Below are 19,672 nucleotides of genomic sequence, written 5' to 3'. Positions count from 1 at the left end.
CCAGCCAGTGGGAGTTAATGTTAGCAGGCTGTCATCTCAGATCCAGCAATAGAGCTGTGTTCTCAGAAGGCTGCTCTGTAGCCCCCAAGTGCTGCACAATCGCTTCCTTAAACAGCAATTATTCCAGTTTTTAGAAGTAAACACGTACAGGTTTACAGTACTTCTTGCAGGAAGGTGGGAGTGAAAGGAGTCAATTATAAATAGTAGTTGATACGCAGAATGTTCTGCAGCAAAATATTTTCGAGCAAGTCCTCACCCAGAGCTGTGACTACCTAGTCTTCTGGAGGTCTGTTCACGGCATGGCAGCAGTCTTCTCCTCTTCCTGTTGCTTTGCATTCTCCTGTCTTCACTGTATCTCCTTTGCTTCATTTGTAAACTCTTGGAGTTGCAGTAGTTATATTACTTCCAAATAATTTTTACAAAACACGTTTTATAAAGTGCTGGGTGTAGTCAGTTCCTATCAGTGAGCTGCTTTCTGTTATGACCGTAAATTAAGATCGTAGACACATATGAAGTCTGTCTTGGCAAACATACGTGGTTTCACAAACATTCTTCATTGTTCCCTTTCTGTGTCTTAAAAACAGATGTCCATGCACACAGACCATGCCATAAGGAGGCTCAATAGGCTTTCATAATAGGGGAACTAAGCTTGCATGCATACCCAGTATAACTGTAGCTATGCCATCTCTTGAACTGGAACAAGTAAAAATTGTATCTGTAGCATCACTGGCCACTGAAAACTTGAAACTGCTGATGTGGGATTTAGGCTTAATATTCAGAATGTACTCTAGTGCATGATTTTAGTTGTAGAAGACTTGGACATTGCTTAAGGTTTTTTTTAAGGAATTACAAAGTTTGGTACATTTTCATTAAAAGTTAGAGTACATGTACAATTAGTAATTATGTATTCCTGCGTAATTAAATGGTCTGAGTTTTTGCCCCACTTATGCATCAAGCCTGAAGGAAGAAAAACTTCAGATATAGGGAGAAAGAAAAGAGGGATTTGAGTAATGAATTGGCAAGAAACTACTGAAACTAATAAGTAAGTATTGTATTTTTGCATTTATCTGACATCAGTTGGAGAAAGCAGTGGTGTTGGTAGGAGGAAACCAATTCTCATGGTAATTCCACCCATTTCTGTAACTTAAAAATGCTTTGCATATGAGACAAGAGAGACAAGATAAATATTAAAGTTGTTTATGGTTATCTGGCTGGAGAGAGTGTTGAGTAGTTTCAATCTGGAACTGAATATCGAAAATAACATATTTTTTCAGTTACCTTATGAGCTGGAAGAAACAATAGCATGTATGTGTTTTAGTCCCTAAGTGGATCATGTGAGTCTATATTTCACTTGGGAAATTTGAGAGGCAAATCTCATGGATAAAATCCAGGGAATAAATGTACAACCCCCAAATTTATCCTGAAGTTATTAACCATCTGGGAGCTGGGGTTTGAAGGAGCAAAGGTGATTGTAGGAGTAGAGAAAGAGTAGAGAATTAGTTTTGAAGAAATACATTTATTATATGTGCAGTAGATTGCTTAAAAGAATGTATGTGAATCAAACTATCTTTCTTTTTTCCTCTTTCATAACATTTTATGGTATATCAAGCCTCAGAAATAATTCATCCATAAAACAGGATGCTTTTACTGGAAAGTAATTGTTAGCAAATGGTGTCCAAGAGAGGATAAGAATCTCTGAGGACTGAACTCAGAGGATGCAGTGGGAGAGTCCAGTTATTACTAATGGGTTGGTGTAATTCTTGGCACAGATTCACATATACACTTTGAAAGTCTATTCTTTTAGAATACAGATGGAAGCTGTTAAGTATGTGCTGTGTGTGCCTTTCCATCTCCACAAAGAGCATGCAACAGGAATCCTCCTGAAACTGAGCTCATGTATCAGCAATACAGTTACACAAGCAAAGGTACTGCTTTCCTGACCTCTGCGTCCTTACTCACTTGTTCTTGGCTTTTCCAAATCTTTAGGCTGCAGGACTCAAAAGAGAAGTTAGCTGAAGGTGCTGTTTCACAGTTAGTGAAAAATGAGCTACGTGTCAGGTACTACTGGTTTATTTACCCTGTGCTTGCACGTATGATCCAGCTGCTTCTCGTGCAGTCACACAGCCAGCCAGACCTGGGAGTAGATCCTGCAGAAAATGCTACACCATTCCCTCCTCCCACACCCTGAGATCCCCCTTAAAAAAACACAAACAAAAAACCAATAACAGCAAACAGCAACAAAATTTTATGAGGCATAGGAGTTTGTGCAAGAAAAATACCGATGTCCTGTCATAATTGCCGTCCCTTCTTGTGAACCTGAAGATTTGAGACTCAGGTTTTTTGCTCTGAGCTGATAAGATCCACAGCTATCCACATTTTCATCTGAGCTACTCCTGACTTTTTTCTCCTTTAATTTGGATATATTGGACTGGACTTTTCAACTGGACTGGACTTTTCAGTCTGTTGAAAAGGCCATTTCTGTAGTTCTCAGGTAGGTTACCTGCTCTGTGAAATAAGCCAAGACTGAGCAGCACTGTGGATCAGATGTGTGTATGGAGTTTACCCCAGGCAGCCTTTTGCCTCTAATCCTTAGAAGTCTGCTCCCTCCAGTGCAGCACTTTTCACTCAGACTTTTTATATGTGTACTGCATGAAAACAGAGTAATTTAAAATGGTTCTTTTAGCCCCAGCTTGTTCTCAAACCAGCTACTCAGTTCTGAATTCTAACTTTTTTTAAAGATATAAAAAGAAAACATATGCTTTCCTGAAGGAACTGTAGTTATGTTTATAATACAATCGTTGTGTAATAAGGACTTGTAACTCCATTTTTATATTAAGGAGAAAGTGTTTACATATGAGCATTTTTTGATTTTGCTAAGATGTCTGTATTCCTGTGTATTGCTACTGAAGCATATTCAAAGTACTTAGTGATGAATTTCTAGATTTTGCTTCAAAAACATGATGGAACAATGAGTGGTCAATACCAAGAGCTTCCAAATTTCCCAGAGAGAGACCAGAAGGAATGTTGATAAAACTTGGAAAAGAAGGGTGGAGTTTGATTTTATACCAGAAGTGTGTTTGCGTCTTTACCTCCTTGTCAGCTCTCTCAGAGAATACCTGTATCTAAGCATCTGATGTAAATGGTTTTGTGTCATGGTCTCAAAAGTCTGCATTGAATGGATGGGCTTAAACTGAGGAAGCCAGAAACGTTCCAACTTATATTTCAACTTAATTTCCCTCTTGCTGTGTTGCAGCTCTCTTTTAAACAAATTGCTTCAGTGCGGCAGCAGTGTAAGAATGGGCTATCGCCTCACATAATGAAAGTTTCCTCTAGGTGCTCATTGCAAGACTAGTAATGAACAACATGTTCATAATTGCTTTTGAGCAGAGCTACGAGCAGCTGTGACAATCCATTGAATTTGCTCATCTAGGCTTGTGCTGACTCTCCTTTAGGGGAGGTAATGAGAGGAACAGAATTTAGGTGATATAAGTATATCCCATCCTGCTTTGAAAAGACAACATCAGTAACATTAACAATCCTCCCCCGCAGAGGTTGGTTTTCCTCACAGAGAAGAGTTAAGTATACTTGTTAAACCACTTAACGTGTATTTTTGTTTCCTTGCATTTGAACATAGGACTGGACACCTCCAGTCAATCTTCTTGAATGAGTGGTTAAAAAAAGACGCCACCCAAAAAATCAACTATGTGGAGTAGTTTGCCCTAAGAAGAAGAGTTTCATAGAGATCAGCTGTCTAGAGGCATTGTAGGAAATGCTTGGGACTTGATAAAAAGAAGAAACGCTTTTTCAGTGGAAAACTGAAGATAAGCTAATTAAATTTCTTATCTTGTTTCTACCAGAAAACTTATTTGCCCCTAAATTTTGGCTTACAGTTAAGTCTATAAGTTAAAAAAGCAGTAATTATTGTTTTGTAGAAATTATTTCAGATTTCCTTCCCTTCCTCTGCTTCGTGTCTAATTAAAGCAAGTAAAAGAATGCTGGTTTATTGCCTTTTAATTGCCTTTCAAAAGAAGTTTAATTTTTTTAAACCTTTTTTTTCCCCTTTTGTTTCCTACATCCAAACTAGTTTTGGATGCTCTCCCATGATCTTACCACATCATTTTCCTGTGGCCACTTAGGATGGAAGGAAGAGCTAGGGATGGATGGGATGCTGGGGAATGATGTGAAGAATTGGAATTTAGATGACTGGGTGGATAAGGCAGTTCACAGCATCACCTTCCTCTTGAGGCTTTATTGGGAAAATTGAAGGAAACAAATACAATGGATAAGTTGCATGACCAAATGTAGCTTTTTGTGTGGGCTTGATCATGCCAAAGAAAAGTCAGCAGTACATACGATATTCCTGAAGAGACTGTAATCAAGTTAACGAACATGGCAATGATTCTGGTTTTAGTATTCAGTGTATTTGAATTGCACACTGAGATAAAATGTCACATCTTCCATTAATTTATAGTTTTAAAATACTCTATACCAAGGAGTTATCTTTCCCCTTTTAATGCAATCTATTTTCAAAATTGCTGAATTTGTGGAGGAGTCTCTTCCCCTTTCCTAATCTCTTAAAATACTTCATCCTGGAAAGGCATCTCTGCAGCAGATCGGCATTACAACTTCCAATAGCTGTCTGCTAGTCAACCTTGATGGTGAGTCTGTTTAAAAAAACGCTTGTATTTCCAATGTGACTGACCTTTATTAAAATCATGTGTGCTCTCATTGTATTGCTCAGGTTACCTTTCCATCTTAAGACAAAAAATATAAAACCAGTTCAGTTGCTAATCACTGTCATCTAAGTCTGCTCTTGATAATGTAGGTATTGAGGTGGAATTGCACTGGGAGGGAGTTGTCTGTCATCACCTACAGCCATCTCGTTACACGGTGGGGAGGCTGAAAGCAGCGGCATGGCCACAAGGACTCCAGACAGTGTTTGCACCAAAAAGGTCAACATTTTACAATGCAAAGTAATGTTTGTACAATGAATTTCTATTACTAATATCAATTAATTGGGTAAGGAGCAAACATCATTGTATAATGAATCTCTATCACTAATATAATTAGTTGGATAAGGAGGAAACATCATTTTTTATCTATAGGAATTTTAGAGGACCCATTTTTTTCACTGTTTTAGCCATTCCATCTGCGCTTCCAATTCCCTAAATTACTTTCTCAATGTATTTTTTGAGGGCTACAACAGTATAACATTTGGAAAGAGAAAATGACCGAAGTTATTGTAATAGCCCCAAAGCTAAACAGTATGAGTATATTATTATTATTATTATTGAGCTTATGGCAGAGTTCCTAACTTGAGATTGATGTGTTTGTACAGCTGTTGCTAAAGCTGTAGCTCCAAACAATTGCTAGTTGTTCTTATGAGCTCTTCTGCTTTGAATCAAGAGGATGGGGGAAAAGAAAAAGACTGTTAAAATTGCTGTTGGATTATTATGTGTATTTAGGTTAATGTGTAACTGCAGTGGGTGAACAGGAAACGAGTATTTTTTTAGTACAAGTAGTCTAATAACGAGGGGGTTTAAAACAAATGAAATTTGATAGTGTCATTATTTCTGCAGGTTCATTTGTTTTTGTAACTTAATACTAACACTGTGTACTGTCTCTAAAAACTTTTCTAGTACACTTGAAGGTATGCTTAGCAATTATTTGTGGTATCTACCCTTCGCGTTTCAAAGTGTTTATTGACTCATCATATATTCTGTCAGTTTTGCTAGAGAATTTTTGGAGGTTTTCTCATTTTTTAAGGCATTTGGAGAGAGAATAAAATGCATCTACTTTCATTTTGTAGAGGTCATGCATTTGTAAATACGTGGCAGAGGTTATACTTGCTCAAATTTTTTCAAACTTCTGGAAAAAAGGAAAAAAATGCTTTTTGCTCAGAATTTTTGCAGATTTTGTGTGTAATTAGTTTTTGCCTTCATAATTGTGGGACTTATTGATATTGATTACATAAAATGGTGGAAGCTAATTTCCTCCCTATCTGTGCGTACATTCTCAGTTTCAACAGTACAGCAGAACTGTGTCTCGCTATTTCCTTCTGAGATCAGACTTGCTGAAACTTGCTTTTGCAATATCTTAGCAGTATACAGCCTTTTTCTTGAAGCAGTGGAGGCTGTTTTAAAATCTGCGTAGGATAAATTCTTTCCATTGGGATGCCCTGCATTGCTGAGCTTTTGCACACGGAAGCATGGCATGTGTTGCTTTAAATAACATCTGAGATCATGATTCTTCCTCATGCAATTTCTGCAGACTTGCTTCTCTCCCTCCCTTCCTCCACAGCTTTCTCTGCTTTCAGAGGAGCTGAGGGCTTGCTGAATGCATCTTTTTCCACCCCCTTTTGGTTGGCTGTTCTGTTATCTGTATTGATACAGACATTTTTGTTTCATATCTGTTCATAATCTTTCTCTTCTGGACTGATGCACAAAGCATATCAGATGAGCTGCTGTGCTGCTTCAGAGCTGTATTTCTAGGACTGGAGTTTATTTTTATCCATTTCTGAGTGAAAATTTACTTTACAGCAAAAATTAGAGCAGCAGATGATATAACCCCTACAGCTCAGTAACAGATGAGCAGAATTAATTGTGCAGTTGCCCCAATTAAGATCTGAAACCGCTCATCACGGATCTTGTCAGGAGTGGTTCCCATTCGTAGTGTGTGACATACAGCTCTCTGCCACGAGCAGAGCCGCATCTCTGCTGCTGGCATCCCTTAGCATGGCTCTTGGGAGTGGGTTGCACGTGGCAAGCACGAGGCCGATGGATTGTCAGCAGTCAGCTAAACTCTGCCTAGTGTCTTAAGCACCAGTGCTGCCTACGAGGCCCAGGCCCAAAGCTTCTGCCTTCCTTCTTTTCCATTCTTTGCCTCAGATGTCAGTTCTCCGCACTGGGTGGCTGCTTGGTTTTGTCCAAGGCAGGGAGTGCTGTGCCATGGAGCAGTTGGAAGGGAGTGAGTGCTGCCAGCTCCCACTGCTTCCTTCAGTAGCTGTCTTGTGCCCTCCACAGCTTCCTGTGCTGAGATTTTCAACTCTCCAGCAGCATCAGTGCTGGGGAGCAGGCAAGAGCTGCTCCTCTCAGCTCAGGGTACTGAGGAGGCAGCAGCCTGGAGCCTGGAACAATTGTTCCTGCTGCATCCGTTCTGGAGGGAGCAGTGGTTGGGCCTTGCCTTCGTCTAATCTTCTACTTTGGTCATCCTGTAGTAGTTGGATATATACCTGATACCAGGCATCTAGCTAAAGTAGCATATACAGACAGTGTAAAATATTTGTGTCTCTGTAGTAAAGCTCAAAAATGCTCATGCTTTGAAAAAGAGTAATGTAATTGAGTCTTTGTGGAACTTTGAGAAATTTGATCCTAAAAGCTACTGTATTTAAAGCAAAATAGGGAAAATACATTGGTACTGGGGGAAAACCTGCTTGCTACTATAGAAAAGCAGTATTTCTCTAATTTTCTTTCGCTGTTTGCACTGAAGAACTTTCTCAACTATTTAATGAAAGAAAGGTTTGACCTTAATATTCTTACATTACATGGTATCTGCCAGCCCCTATGAGGGAGTTGTTAGTATGTAACTTAAATCTGTCACTGAAAATCTTGCCTGTTGTAGTTGTCTGCAGAGCAAATAATCTTCTGTGATGTAAAATAGTGATGTAAAATGGTGTCCTATGCCTCCTATGGAGGCACAGGTGAAGTGCAAGAGGTAAATAACTGGATGATGGCCCCATTTGGCCCGAGGGAACTCACTGGAGGTTGTGCACAAAAAGGAGAAGACTTTGAGTGAAAATTAGAACATGTTTCTGTTCATTAGCTCTTACATAAAAGCATGCAAGTGCCTGTGCAGTTAGTGGTTAGGGGAAATGCACACTCCCTTCCAGTGGAGACAATCGTATTAAAATAATCAGGCCACTTGCTTTGATCTGTAAAGGGGATGGCTCAGTACACTGACATAGAGTGAGGACTTGACTGAGAAACAGTGCTAAATTACATAAAACTGTCCTTGGCATATCCTGCCAGGCACATGGATGTAGCTGTCTTTAAATCTGAACAAACAGGTGGCCAAAAGAATAGTTGAAATCCAGACGCTGCCTATTAAAATGTAAGTTGCGTACAGGGAAGCTGAGATTTAATCTATTAAAAGCTTGTGTTTTTCACAAACTGTGAAACTAAATTTCAGCAGTCTAAGTCTTAATACATCCTATTTGTGACACAAAATGTCACAAATTCCTGAAAAAGGGAAGAATAACAGCTTATTGCAAAGAATGAAATGCCCCATGCAGTCCACTCTCCCTTTCTGTAGTGCTGCCTTGTGCTTGTAGCAGTATACAAGATTTAGATTTGAGGTGTTATATCCCTGTAGTCTGACTTCCAGGGAGCACAAACAGAACTACTTTTGTTAACCTGGGAAGGTTTTTTTCTGGCAGAATATCATGCCTTCTTCCTGTTTAAAAACCCCCAAAAAACAAAACCACAAGTGTGGATGCAAAGTTGTCCAGCAGTTCTAAGAGAAGGGTTTTTTCCCATCTGAATTTTAATGGTGTTTAGCTCACAGATAGCAGTTGTATTTGCAGCTCTGTGTACACTCTGTAATGCATGTGAAACTAGTTAAAAACGTAAAAGTAAAACCTTGGTTTACAAAAACTTGGGTTTAAATTTATGGGGTAGGAAGGCAGGAGAAGATACTAAATAAAAAATAATGATAACGTAACTATAATGTAAGTGTATTAAACCTTTCAGGTCCATGCCAGTAATTTTTTAATTCAAATGAACAGTGTATTCTTTTTGCTCTTACTCAGAGGTTTTCTTCATTCCTTTCTCTAGTGCAGTTGCAAATATGTCTGTTGAATGACTTTTCTCAATATTAGAAAGACCACTGGAAGTCATTAGGATGACAGTCTTGAGTAATGGTTTTTTTAAATTGTTCGTTGGGCAGTTTAGTATCACATTAAGAGAAGCTGAAGACTATCTAGCCTCAAGCTTAGAATTCCAGCCTATCTGATGTTAACATTATCAGCTTTTGATGATGTGGAAGACTTACTTAATTATTCCATACATGTAAATCTAAGTGCTCTGGACTAGTGCCTGTATCAGTCAAAATTAATACAGATAATTTATTAATCAGGGAAGATGTGCTAAGGAGTTGAACACTCTGTCTATTCACATACTGAAAAGATCATGAACTGATATTTCGGCATAGTGCACAACTTGAAATAAATGACAACAAAGGTTTGCTGACCAGAGATGAAGGCTCTGTTTGTTCCACCCCAGACACAAATGTGATAGAGGGATTTTCTTTTATGTACTGAGTACTAGCTTTCTGCATTTTGTGATTCTTTTCTTTTCTTTTCTTTTCTTTTCTTTTCTTTTCTTTTCTTTTCTTTTCTTTATATATATTTTTCTAAGAAACTAGTTTTATGAGAGGTATATCACTCTACCTCACAAGTGAAATTTGTGCTTCCCAAAGGGCATGGTGGAAGTGCCTGAAATGCTTAAGCTGCATTGTCTTTAAATGGTAACTGCTGTTATGATGGTTCTTTGAAAGTTGGAACACATCTAATGCCTTTTGATGTATATTCCAGTACTGGTTTACAAAAAATAAACGAGGATATTTTTAAGAGGATACCCAGCAGGAGAGAAATAAAATTCCTGATACATACGAAATTATCCGAATGGCCTTGTACATGGCAGATTGGTAACCTCTTACCTCAGAAGCAGTTCCCAGGCTGAAACTGCGCGTGTCCATGACTAAAATAATCCGTGCACTCTTTTTTCATGCCTTCCCCATCTCATCTAATAACAAGTGATCACTGTTTATGCAGGTGGGCTTTTATGTACTTTTGTCATTAGATGCTTGTCAACTCCACCTTGCATATTAAACCTGAAAGTGCATTGCTGTAGATTGTGCTCACTGTGTTTTGAACCAACAAACAGCCCTTTTCCCCAAATACTCATAATGTACCTGCATCACGTCTTATTGACCAGCTGGTTAATTTCTCCTGGACTTCTGTTGGTTGGTTGGTTGGCTGGTTGAGTTTTTGTTCCCTGAAGTCCATGGTAGATGGCAGATCTGCAGTAGCAGAGTGAGACGCCAATCAGGGTTACTAAGTTTGCTTTGCTCTACTTTTCAGTCTTTGTCCCATCGCTGTTTTACAGTCCAGAGACTGTGAAATGTTCTTATTTTTGATTTTGGAGCATTTTGTGTTTAGAGGTGCAAAGCGAGCATCAAGCAGATTGTTTGATTCCCTAGATAAAGGAGTCAGGGTTTCTGTAGCCTTGCAATAAAACTCGAAAAACAGCAATATGGAAATAGTTAATATGAAGCAGAGTCTTTCAAGTCATCAACTAGCTTAACATGACTGATTTATTTTTTAGGGAAAAAACCAGTTTATTAATCACAGATGTGCATGTTTCTAGTGCTAAGAAAGCTGGGACTAGAATGAGAATTCCCATTTCCCTTCCAGTTTCAAAAATTTGCTTGTTTGTTGGAGGTAACTTTATCTTCCAGTTTGAGGGGGTCAGAACCCATGCTGCCTGCCCTTTAGCTTCAAAAATATATTTATGGACTCTGAGTGAACTCTCTGACCTCACCACCGGAGCAACATATGTGGTTTTTGCTTTCAGGGAAATGGCAGTTAAATGCCTCCTTTTCTTATTGTGGCTATGAATTATAAAACAAAGCCCATCCTTTAGGTTTTTTAAAGTACTTTATTGAATTGCAAAACTTTCACTGCTTAAACAAGTAGTGGTTTTATTAAATTCAATGGTTTCTTGTTGGATTGGTGTTGCTGTGTATGATCACTATACTTGTGTTGGGTTTTTTTCTCTCCAAGATGTCCATCTGTTTCATTTATCTTTTTCTAAAAGGGAGTCTAATTCTCACTAGAAAGTTTACTGTACTTGAAATACATTTGGGGTTAGCATACCCCAAATTTATTCCATCTGTTTTGGTTTTAAAATTCCGTGTTGCTCTCGGTTTAATTTTGAACACTCCTTTTTTTGTCTTAGCGTGTCTTAGTGATAAAATATTCTTGAGCAACCCTAGAAAAACAATTTTCTATGTAGTCATAAAGGAAACAAAGCCGATTTAGTGTAAACAGTCCCAAGCATGGTAATCAGTCAAACCAAGTCTGTATCCCTAATTATATAGATAGAAGTAGTCTATAGTGATGGGACAGGGAGAAGTGAGACACTCCCATGGGGCTCTTCTCACAATGAAGGTGAAAGGTCTTTTTGTGCCTGTATTGGATGTTGATATTCCCTAATGCTTCAATCTGGCAATGCCTCTACATAAATATATTAACATGGGCACCTAGGTTTTGCACATGCCTGTGCTTTAGTATTGTTACTGGGGTCCTGAGTAAACAGATGGGAGTAAGTAAGTGGAAGATCTGGATGCCTGTTGGCTGGGATGGGATGGGAAAATAGATGGTAAAGGGTCTCACTAGGAAAACACTGGCATGCAATATTTCTGATGAGTGTTAACTCAGCTATGATGTTTTAGAGATGTTTTCTGCAAATTTAAGGAGGAGCAAAAAGTCAGATCTGATCTCTGAAGAGGCCTAGTGGGTTGGTGTTCTTTTCAGGTTAACACTGGTGATTTTAAATCTCTTTATTTTTAATGCCCCATTTAATAAAATTGGATCTTTAGGCTGATGCTTTTATAGCAATGAAGTATATTTATTTTAAAAGGAGGTGTTATCGGTGCATACAAGTATCTTAAGGGTGGATTTCAAGAAGATGGGGCCAGGCTCTTTTCGGTGTCCAGTGACAGGACAGGGGACAACAGGTACAAACTGAAACATCGGAAGGCCCATCTGAATATGAGGAAGAGCTGCTTTACTGTGAGGATGGCAGAGCACTGAAACAGTTTGCCCAGAAAGGTTGTGGAGTCTCCTCGGGAGATTAAAAGCTGCCTGGATGCAACCCAGTATACCCTGCAGCAGGCATGGTCTAGCTGATCTCCAGAGGTCCCCAGCCTTTGTGATTTTCCTTCTCTCCGAGTGATTTCAAGCTTTAAAGAGCAAAGTGGAACAGCGCTATCATTTTGGTGTACCACTTACATTATGTCCACTTTTGTGATTCCCTGAAGCCCTAATAATACTTCAGTAAGTATTTCATATTAGGTCATGCAGAAGAGAAGATAAGCAGCAGTTACATGCCGCATGCCAAATGAAAACTAATGTTGTGTGGGAGGATATGGCTGAAGTATGTGCTGTGGAACATGTCTGGCTTACATTGTTTTGTCTCTTAGATCCTCTCCGCTTGAGCAGAGTGTACATAATTCTCCGTGCTCTTTTCCCTCCTCCTGCCCACAAGCTCTTGGCTGACTTGGGTTAACAGTTAGGAGTGGTACAACAAAAGTACAGTCAGGCAAAAATACTTACTTGTCTTCCACAGTTTCAGGGCCTCTGTCCTGTACTGCTTGGTTTTACAAGAAATTCAGTAGTTGCTAAGTGTAGATTGTCAAAAGGATGCATGAAAATTTGAGGAGGTGGAGCACACTTTATAAAAAGAAGAAGGGGTTTTATTAACTGCAGGCATGTTACATGCTTAGGAATAGGCATGTTTATGTAAAAGTCAATCTTATTCAATCGGTTATTGCACCACCATGCTGCCTTTTTGTTAGAAAGGAGTAATTGTAAAGGAAAAAATGCAACAGATATAAAAATATGAAACAGGACATGGTGAACTTCTGCGAAGGTTTAATTTTTTTTTTTTTTCCTTATGTAAACGAGTGAATGTTCTCTATTTTATTTGCATGGAAGGAACCTTGTATGAACTGTTATTGGGAGGAAAAATATATACAAATGAAAGAAAAACTTGGCTGAGTAGTTATAACATCCTCAAGCTTGGGAGTCTTGAAAACAGGGCATTTAGTTTGTGCTTTAGGAACTTATTTTCAAGAACACCACCACATTTTCTCATCTACAGTCCACTAGCAGAGTAGCAGAAGGTTATTTATTGAAATACCCATCAGCTGATGTTTGCTGTGGTTTCTGAAACAAAGCATCTGATAATAATTAAAATGCTTGATACACTAAAGATAAGTTTGATGAAAGAGCAGTCAAACTAAATTCTTACAGAGGTTTAATAGGAGATTGTTTGGATTCCTGTGGAGAGCTTGCAGATGGTTGCAAGTTTTGTTTGGAATTTTTTTAATAAGCAGATCAGGGGTTTTTTTGATAAAGTCAAAAATCTGTTGTGACGTGGATGCTGATGGCTAGTAGGCTTGCTTTTCTTGCGTGTGTGCTGAGAACCCTTAAGCAGTAATCCTGGAGCCTTGAGGGATACTCAGATTGCAAGTTGAAAACCATTGTTATAGATAATTAATTTCTTTCTTACGCTTTCCACTTCAGCAAGAAAATAATGTGGCAGTTCTTAGCACTGCTCTCCCAAGATTTAGAGACAAAGACAACTAGTGTTGCTCTGCATCGGCTTTTTTGCCAGTACCCATTACTTAAAGCCTTGAAGACAGGTTAATGGTGTTGTGTGAACTCTCCTTACCTATGTGCACAACAGCTACAGCTGTTGCTGGAAGATAATTCTGCAGGTGTGACTTCGTTTAAAGAGTTAGCAGCTAGCTTGTTAGACTGAAAGTATGCTTTATAAAGTTTATCTTCAGCTTTGTGGAACTTGATGAAAGTGGTGGTTAACAGCAATTATTATGTGTGTGTTCATACAGTATTAAGCTACAAATGTTCTTGGCATCAGAGCTGATGTATCTTAATGGTGACATGCCATGGGTTTTATTGGAACAGAGAAACATTTTCATAAACAGCATGATAGATCACATTTTGGATCCCAGGGAAAGGGTTCCCTTTGTGAAACAGATTGAACAGTGAAGGAAAAATAAAAAGTCCTAACTTCTTATATCCACATTTTATGTCTCTTTCCCCATCTCCATTCTAAACCATCATTTACACTTAGTGCTCCATGGAAACGGAACAGCCTCACATACTTGTGTGTGGATCCAAGCATTTGGATGTTTATGATGAAGTGTATTGCTACATCAATGTGACCATATTATTCCACAAAATTCAAACTATAAACTATCTCTGGTCAGACTGGCAATACACCTCTTAGGGAAAAGCTGCCAGAAGAGGTGACCTGAACATCTGTGTCAACCTTCAAGAAGGAACACGAGCACTGCGTTTAACTCCCAGCAGTAGAAACATTCAACAAAACATTATTTATGTCATCCTTATGTAAACTGTCTGCAAAAGTGCACACACAGGAGAAAAAAAACCCCATATTTGACAGCCTAGGATAGTCTTGCTAATACCCTAGTGGTAGATAATATTTATAGGAGTGGTGTTACAAGAATCTTTCCAGCCCCCTTCTTCACCCCCCCCCCAAAAAAGTATATTTTTAGGAAAAGAGGATTGCTGGGGGAAACAGCATTGTGCTGCATGGGGAAGAAAAGAGATCTAGTCTCACAATAGCTGACCAGTGGGTATTTAAGCATACAGTCCTGGTCAAGTGGCAGGAATCTTGGTGGGAAAGTGTTTTTGACCTCATGCACATTTAACTATGGCTTGAGAAAAGTGTATCCTTTGTTTCATTACAGAACTTCAAGCATGTCATGCTGAGACCTACTGCTGATCCTGAGATTTCAGCAAGTGGGCTTTTAAACATTGCTTTGTGCCTTTTTAAAAAACAAACAAAACAAAGCCAAAACTCTGAGAAAATTTAGGCAAAAGGCAGACATTTAACTGTCTTCTGGTTTCTTCTTCCCTCTATCCCAAGGGCAGGGGAAATATATAAATAATGAAAGTAATTGGAGCATTTGTAATTAAATTTGGTCTTTGAAAAATGATTTGCTTATCTCATTGAGGCAATTATTGTTACCCTTCATGTCTTTGCTCAAAGCAGCAAGCATTAAAAGTAAGCAGTAAGCATATCCTTTCATAAAGTTACATGACATGTGGAAAGTATAATTCACTATCAAGTAAGTATCAGCAGTGAGAAGTATGAATTATAGTTGAGGCAGGAACAACTTAATGGAGCTTGACTGTTCCAAGCACGTCAGTGGTGCTTGTGCGTGGACAGCCATGTGCAACATGAACACTGATAGCTGTGGTGTCATTAAAGGCCAGATTACCTCAAAATAATCTCATTGATTTTTCCATAAATTCAGTTCGATGTCCATTATTACATATGTCCATTTGCCTTGTTTCTCACTTGCTGGTGCTTCAGCTTTAAAATGCTCCCCTTGTTCTTTTTTCCAGACTCCCTTTCGGTCTCCAGCAATGATGCCAGTCCTCCAGCTTCCGTAACATCGCTTCAGCCCCACATGATTGGTGCTCAGAGCTCCCCGGGCCCCAAGCGCCCTGGCAACACCTTGAGGAAATGGCTCACCAGTCCTGTGAGGCGCCTTAGCAGTGGGAAAGCAGATGGGCACGTCAAAAAACTGGCCCACAAGCATAAGAAAAGCAGAGAGGTTCGTAAAAGTGCCGATGCAGGCTCTCAGAAGGACTCTGACGACAGTGCAGCAACACCACAAGATGAAACCGTTGAAGAGGTAAATGCTTAAGACAGCTTCCCGAGATTTGTTTGTAGGTTTTTCAAAGAATTAAATGTTGTCAGGTGAAGATTGTCTCAACTGACTGTCCAGCAGTGGAGCAAAGTGTTATGTGCCCTGTGCTCATCCTTGACTACTGCACTCTGCGTCGGTACTGTGCCAGGGACAGCTTGTGCCCTCTGCTTTGAGAGTGTTAGTAAAGCTCTGTGAAGCATCTATAATTTAAAAAGAGAAATGGGAGAATAAAAAGTTGTCCTTTGACTTGACTCTCTTATGCTAATTTGGATAATGGCTTTGTGAGTAAAGGTGCTTCAAAGTCTGGGAATAATCAGGTCATTTTGTATTTCCTTTGCTTTTCTTGTTGATGGATCAGGGAAAGCGTAGGGAGAGCTGCTTAGCTGCTTAAAGCTCTAATTGCACCTTGCATAAGAGTCAGAGCACAGAAAAATTGCTGGCCCTTCAATGCAGGCCAGTTACCAGCAGTCAAGTAATATGCATGGCAGTTTTCATTGCAGAGAAGGAAATTGTGAACTGATCCAAATTTTGCCACCAAGGACATCTACTGAGGACTTCCCTTCTTCCCACAAACATGTGCCTCTCCTTCAAAGTCTGGAACTCCTGTATGAACAAAGCTGGCCTCCAGTTAGGTGCAGACAAGAGCCAAATTCTCTGTTACAAACCTATGGTTCAGGCTGAAACGAATGTCATGTTACTGCTTCCAAGGGCACAGCTGGGTGCATGCTATTCCATTTTATTAGATTGACTCTGGCTATTGGTTTTGGTACTTACCATGCAGAAAAGCAGTCTTAGTTGCCCAATTTTTTTATTAATTGCTGGGTTGTTTTTTTTTTTTCCTTCCTCCCAATGTATTTTTCTACAGGCTTGGAACACTAGTGAAGTTCCACAGTAAGTGTTGGGAAAGGAAGGTCTAAAGATTTGGCAGCATGATGAATTGAGAGATGTTGTTTAGCAATGAATACTGGCCTCTGACCTTGAATGTCAGGCTGTAGAAAGAGACCCTCTGTGCTGCAGCTGTAGCATTGTTTTGGAAGTATGTTATTCTGCAGTTATGTGAGTGAAGGGAAAATCTAAGGCCAGTGCCTTGAAGTCAGGAGAAAACAATAACCATCTGTGCTCTCTGCCTGTAAAGGTAGATAAATTGTAAAAATACTTCATGTTGTAATAGTGAGTTTTTATGTCCTCTGGGAGACTTGCTGTGATACATAGCAAGATACACATTTCAGAGAGATAGATTTCTCTTTACAGAACTGAACTTGGAAAACAAGCATGGCTTTGATAACACTTTCCTTGTAGTAAATTTCAACTGAATGTCTTTTTCTTACTATTTAAATTCTTTTTCATTTACCAAACATTGAAAACTGACTTTGGCATCTGCATTTTCCCCCTCTGTTAAGGAGAATTTGTAGCATCTGGACTGGTTGGGAGAGGGCTGAAACTACAGAACAGAGTTAAAACAAGCATGTGATAACAAGCTTCATGCTGTTGAGATAACAGAGCTTGAACATCTTGATATTATTTGCAGAGAGGTCGGAACGAGGGGCTGAGCAGTGGCACTCTCTCCAAGTCGTCCTCTTCCGGCATGCAGAGCTGTGGAGAGGAGGAAGGCGAGGAGGGAGCAGATGCTGTGCCGCTTCCTCCTCCCATGGCAATTCAGCAACACAGTCTTCTCCAGCCTGACTCGCAGGATGACAAGGTAGGAGCAGGATGTGGGGGAAGCTTCACATGGTGAGATAACCTCTGTTTGCACAAATTTTTCTTCTGCTTCCAAAGGTCTCCAAAATGCACATAATACAACTTTATGGTAGACGGAAGTTATCACTATTTCACTTTAGACAACATTAAAAGGGTGTTCTGTGAAAAGAGCATTAATTAAATGCTTCTCTATTTTCAAAGCACGAGTGAGCACTTTAAATGTGAAAACAGGCTACTTTGTGTGCTCACAGGATGATTTACATCACTTTGGCCGATGACATATTTAGTGATTAGAGTCTAATTGTTTTATAATCATACCTTTTGTTATACTTGGTTTTTGTTGGGTTTGGGGGGGAGAGGAAGGGGGGATGCCTAAGAGAAAAGAATTACCAAATAAGGATAATAATTCTCATGGTTTAACCCCAGCCAGCAATAAAGCCCCACACAGTCACTGTTCTACTGTCCCCGTGAGAATCAGAAGGGGAAGAGTGAAAAAAACTCTTGGGTTGAAATAAAGACAGTTTAATAGGTAAAGTAAAAGCTGTGCACACAAGCAAGGCAAAACAAGGAGTTCATTCACCACTTCCCATAGACTGGCAGGTGTTCAGCCATCCCCAGGAGAGCAGGGCTCCATCATGTGTAGCGGTGACTTGGGAAGATAAATGCCATCATACAAAACGTCCCCCCCTTCCTTTTTCTTCCTCCAGCTTTATATGCTGAGGATGTTGCCATATGGTCTGGAATATCCCTTTGGTCAGTTGAGGTCAGCTGTCCTGACTATGTCCCCTCCCAACTCTTTGTGCCCCCCCATTCTCATTGCTGGTGGGGTGGGATGAGAAGCAAAAAGGCCTTAGTGCTGTGTGAGCTCTGCTCCTCAATAGCTAAAACACCTCTGAGTTATCAATACTGTTTCCAGCACAAATCCTAAACATGGCCCCATACCAGCTACTGGGAAGAAATTTAACTCTACCCGAGCCAAAACCAGTGCATAATTCATCGGTTTTTTACAAACAAAGGCACATTAAAATTGAGGATAAAAATTTTTCACTGGTAATGAAACTTTGGATGTAGGTAGTAACTGCATGAAGAAAATCTCACTTGCATATGATCTGTTTTTCTTTAATGTTATGATGTTCATACATTGCGAGGGTTTATTTCAATTTTGAAACTGGATCAGACATTTAGGGGACACGTATCAAGTCTGGAAATGGAGGTGTTTAGAATGGAAATAATCTGGACTTGTGCAGCAGATAATCACATTATTGTTTTCTTGCCATTTTGCTCCTTAAAATTTTTGACCTTTTTAATCTACAGCACTGAATATTGTTAGTGAATTTTGTGACTGCTAGCTCTCTGTTCTCAGTGGTGCAGATGTTATTCATAACTTTAGTGGATCTTATTTTTGTTTTCTTTTTTTTTTTCCTTTTTAAAACACTGCCTTTCAGTGAGAATCTCACTCATCCCTGAAGCTGTTGTTAGTAGGATCAAAATGGCTGGTTCTTATGCTCTATGTGTATTCAATTCCTACATGTTTTCTGAATTGACAAAGTGTAACATACAAGTTGAAGAGTTATTATACTGGGAAATATTCCTGAAACAAAATAAGCAAAAATAGGCCAGCTTTCAGACCTGAGAGAATGTTTTCTTGCTAGAATAATCTCAGTTTTAGATTTAGAAATAAGATGAAAATAATGTTGGTGAAAATATGTTTAAGCTCCTGCTGATGAGCTGCCATATTTGCATGTTCCTTCAGTGACAGAAAACAACTGAAATACAAATATTATAAAAAGAGCTCCAGAGAAAAATTAACTTCATTACAGACTTCCTTACATAGCAAGAACACTATTTGTGAAAGGATATGCTTGTAAACTAGAGTCTGCTTACTTATGTATTTCTGGTGCAAAGTCAGACCCTTACCACAGCAGAGTAAGAGCAGCTTTGAGTAGCTTTCCATCTCCAGTAAATTTTATTTTCACTTCCATTGTGGTTTAACCCCAACCAGCCACCAAATACCACACAGCTGCTTGCTTACTCCCCCACCAGTGGGATCAGGGAGAGAATAGATCAAGTAAAAGATAGAAAACTCATGGATTGAGATTAAGTAAAAGCCATGTACACAAGCAAAGCAAAACAAGGAATTGATTCACTGCTTCCCATGGGCAGGCAGGTGTTCAGCCATCTCCGGGAGAGCAGGGCTCCATCAGATGTAGTGGTGACTTGGGAAAAGAAACACCATCACTCCAAATGTGCCCCCCTTCCTCCTCCTTCCCTCCACTTTATACACTGAGCATGAGGTCACATGGTCTTGAATATCTGTCTGGTCAGTTGGGGTCACCTGTCCTGGCTGTATCTCCTCCCAACCTCTCAAGCACCCCCAACTTCCTCACCAGCATGGCAGTACAAAAAGCAGAAAAGGCCTTGGCTCTGT

The 19,672-nt window shown here is 39.5% G+C and overlaps 1 protein-coding gene across 1 annotated transcript in view; it reads left to right on the top strand.

The window, feature by feature from the left end:
- The window catches only part of TRIO (trio Rho guanine nucleotide exchange factor), a 248,568-nt gene that overhangs the window by 197,895 nt on the left and 31,001 nt on the right, over window positions 1–19,672 (top strand). Inside the window, exons 35-36 of the mRNA XM_082288588.1 lie at window positions 15,239–15,531; window positions 17,075–17,245. Of these exons, the coding sequence (XP_082144714.1) occupies window positions 15,239–15,531; window positions 17,075–17,245 (464 nt within the window). The remainder of the gene's footprint in view (window positions 1–15,238; window positions 15,532–17,074; window positions 17,246–19,672) is intronic.

This window comes from Coloeus monedula (genome assembly GCF_965178545.1).
Source record: "Coloeus monedula genome assembly, chromosome: 1".
In the NCBI taxonomy this organism is placed as follows: Eukaryota; Metazoa; Chordata; class Aves; order Passeriformes; family Corvidae; genus Coloeus; species Coloeus monedula.
The sequence above is the reverse complement of the archived record's forward strand: the minus strand, read 5'-3'. Positions and strand labels throughout refer to the sequence as shown.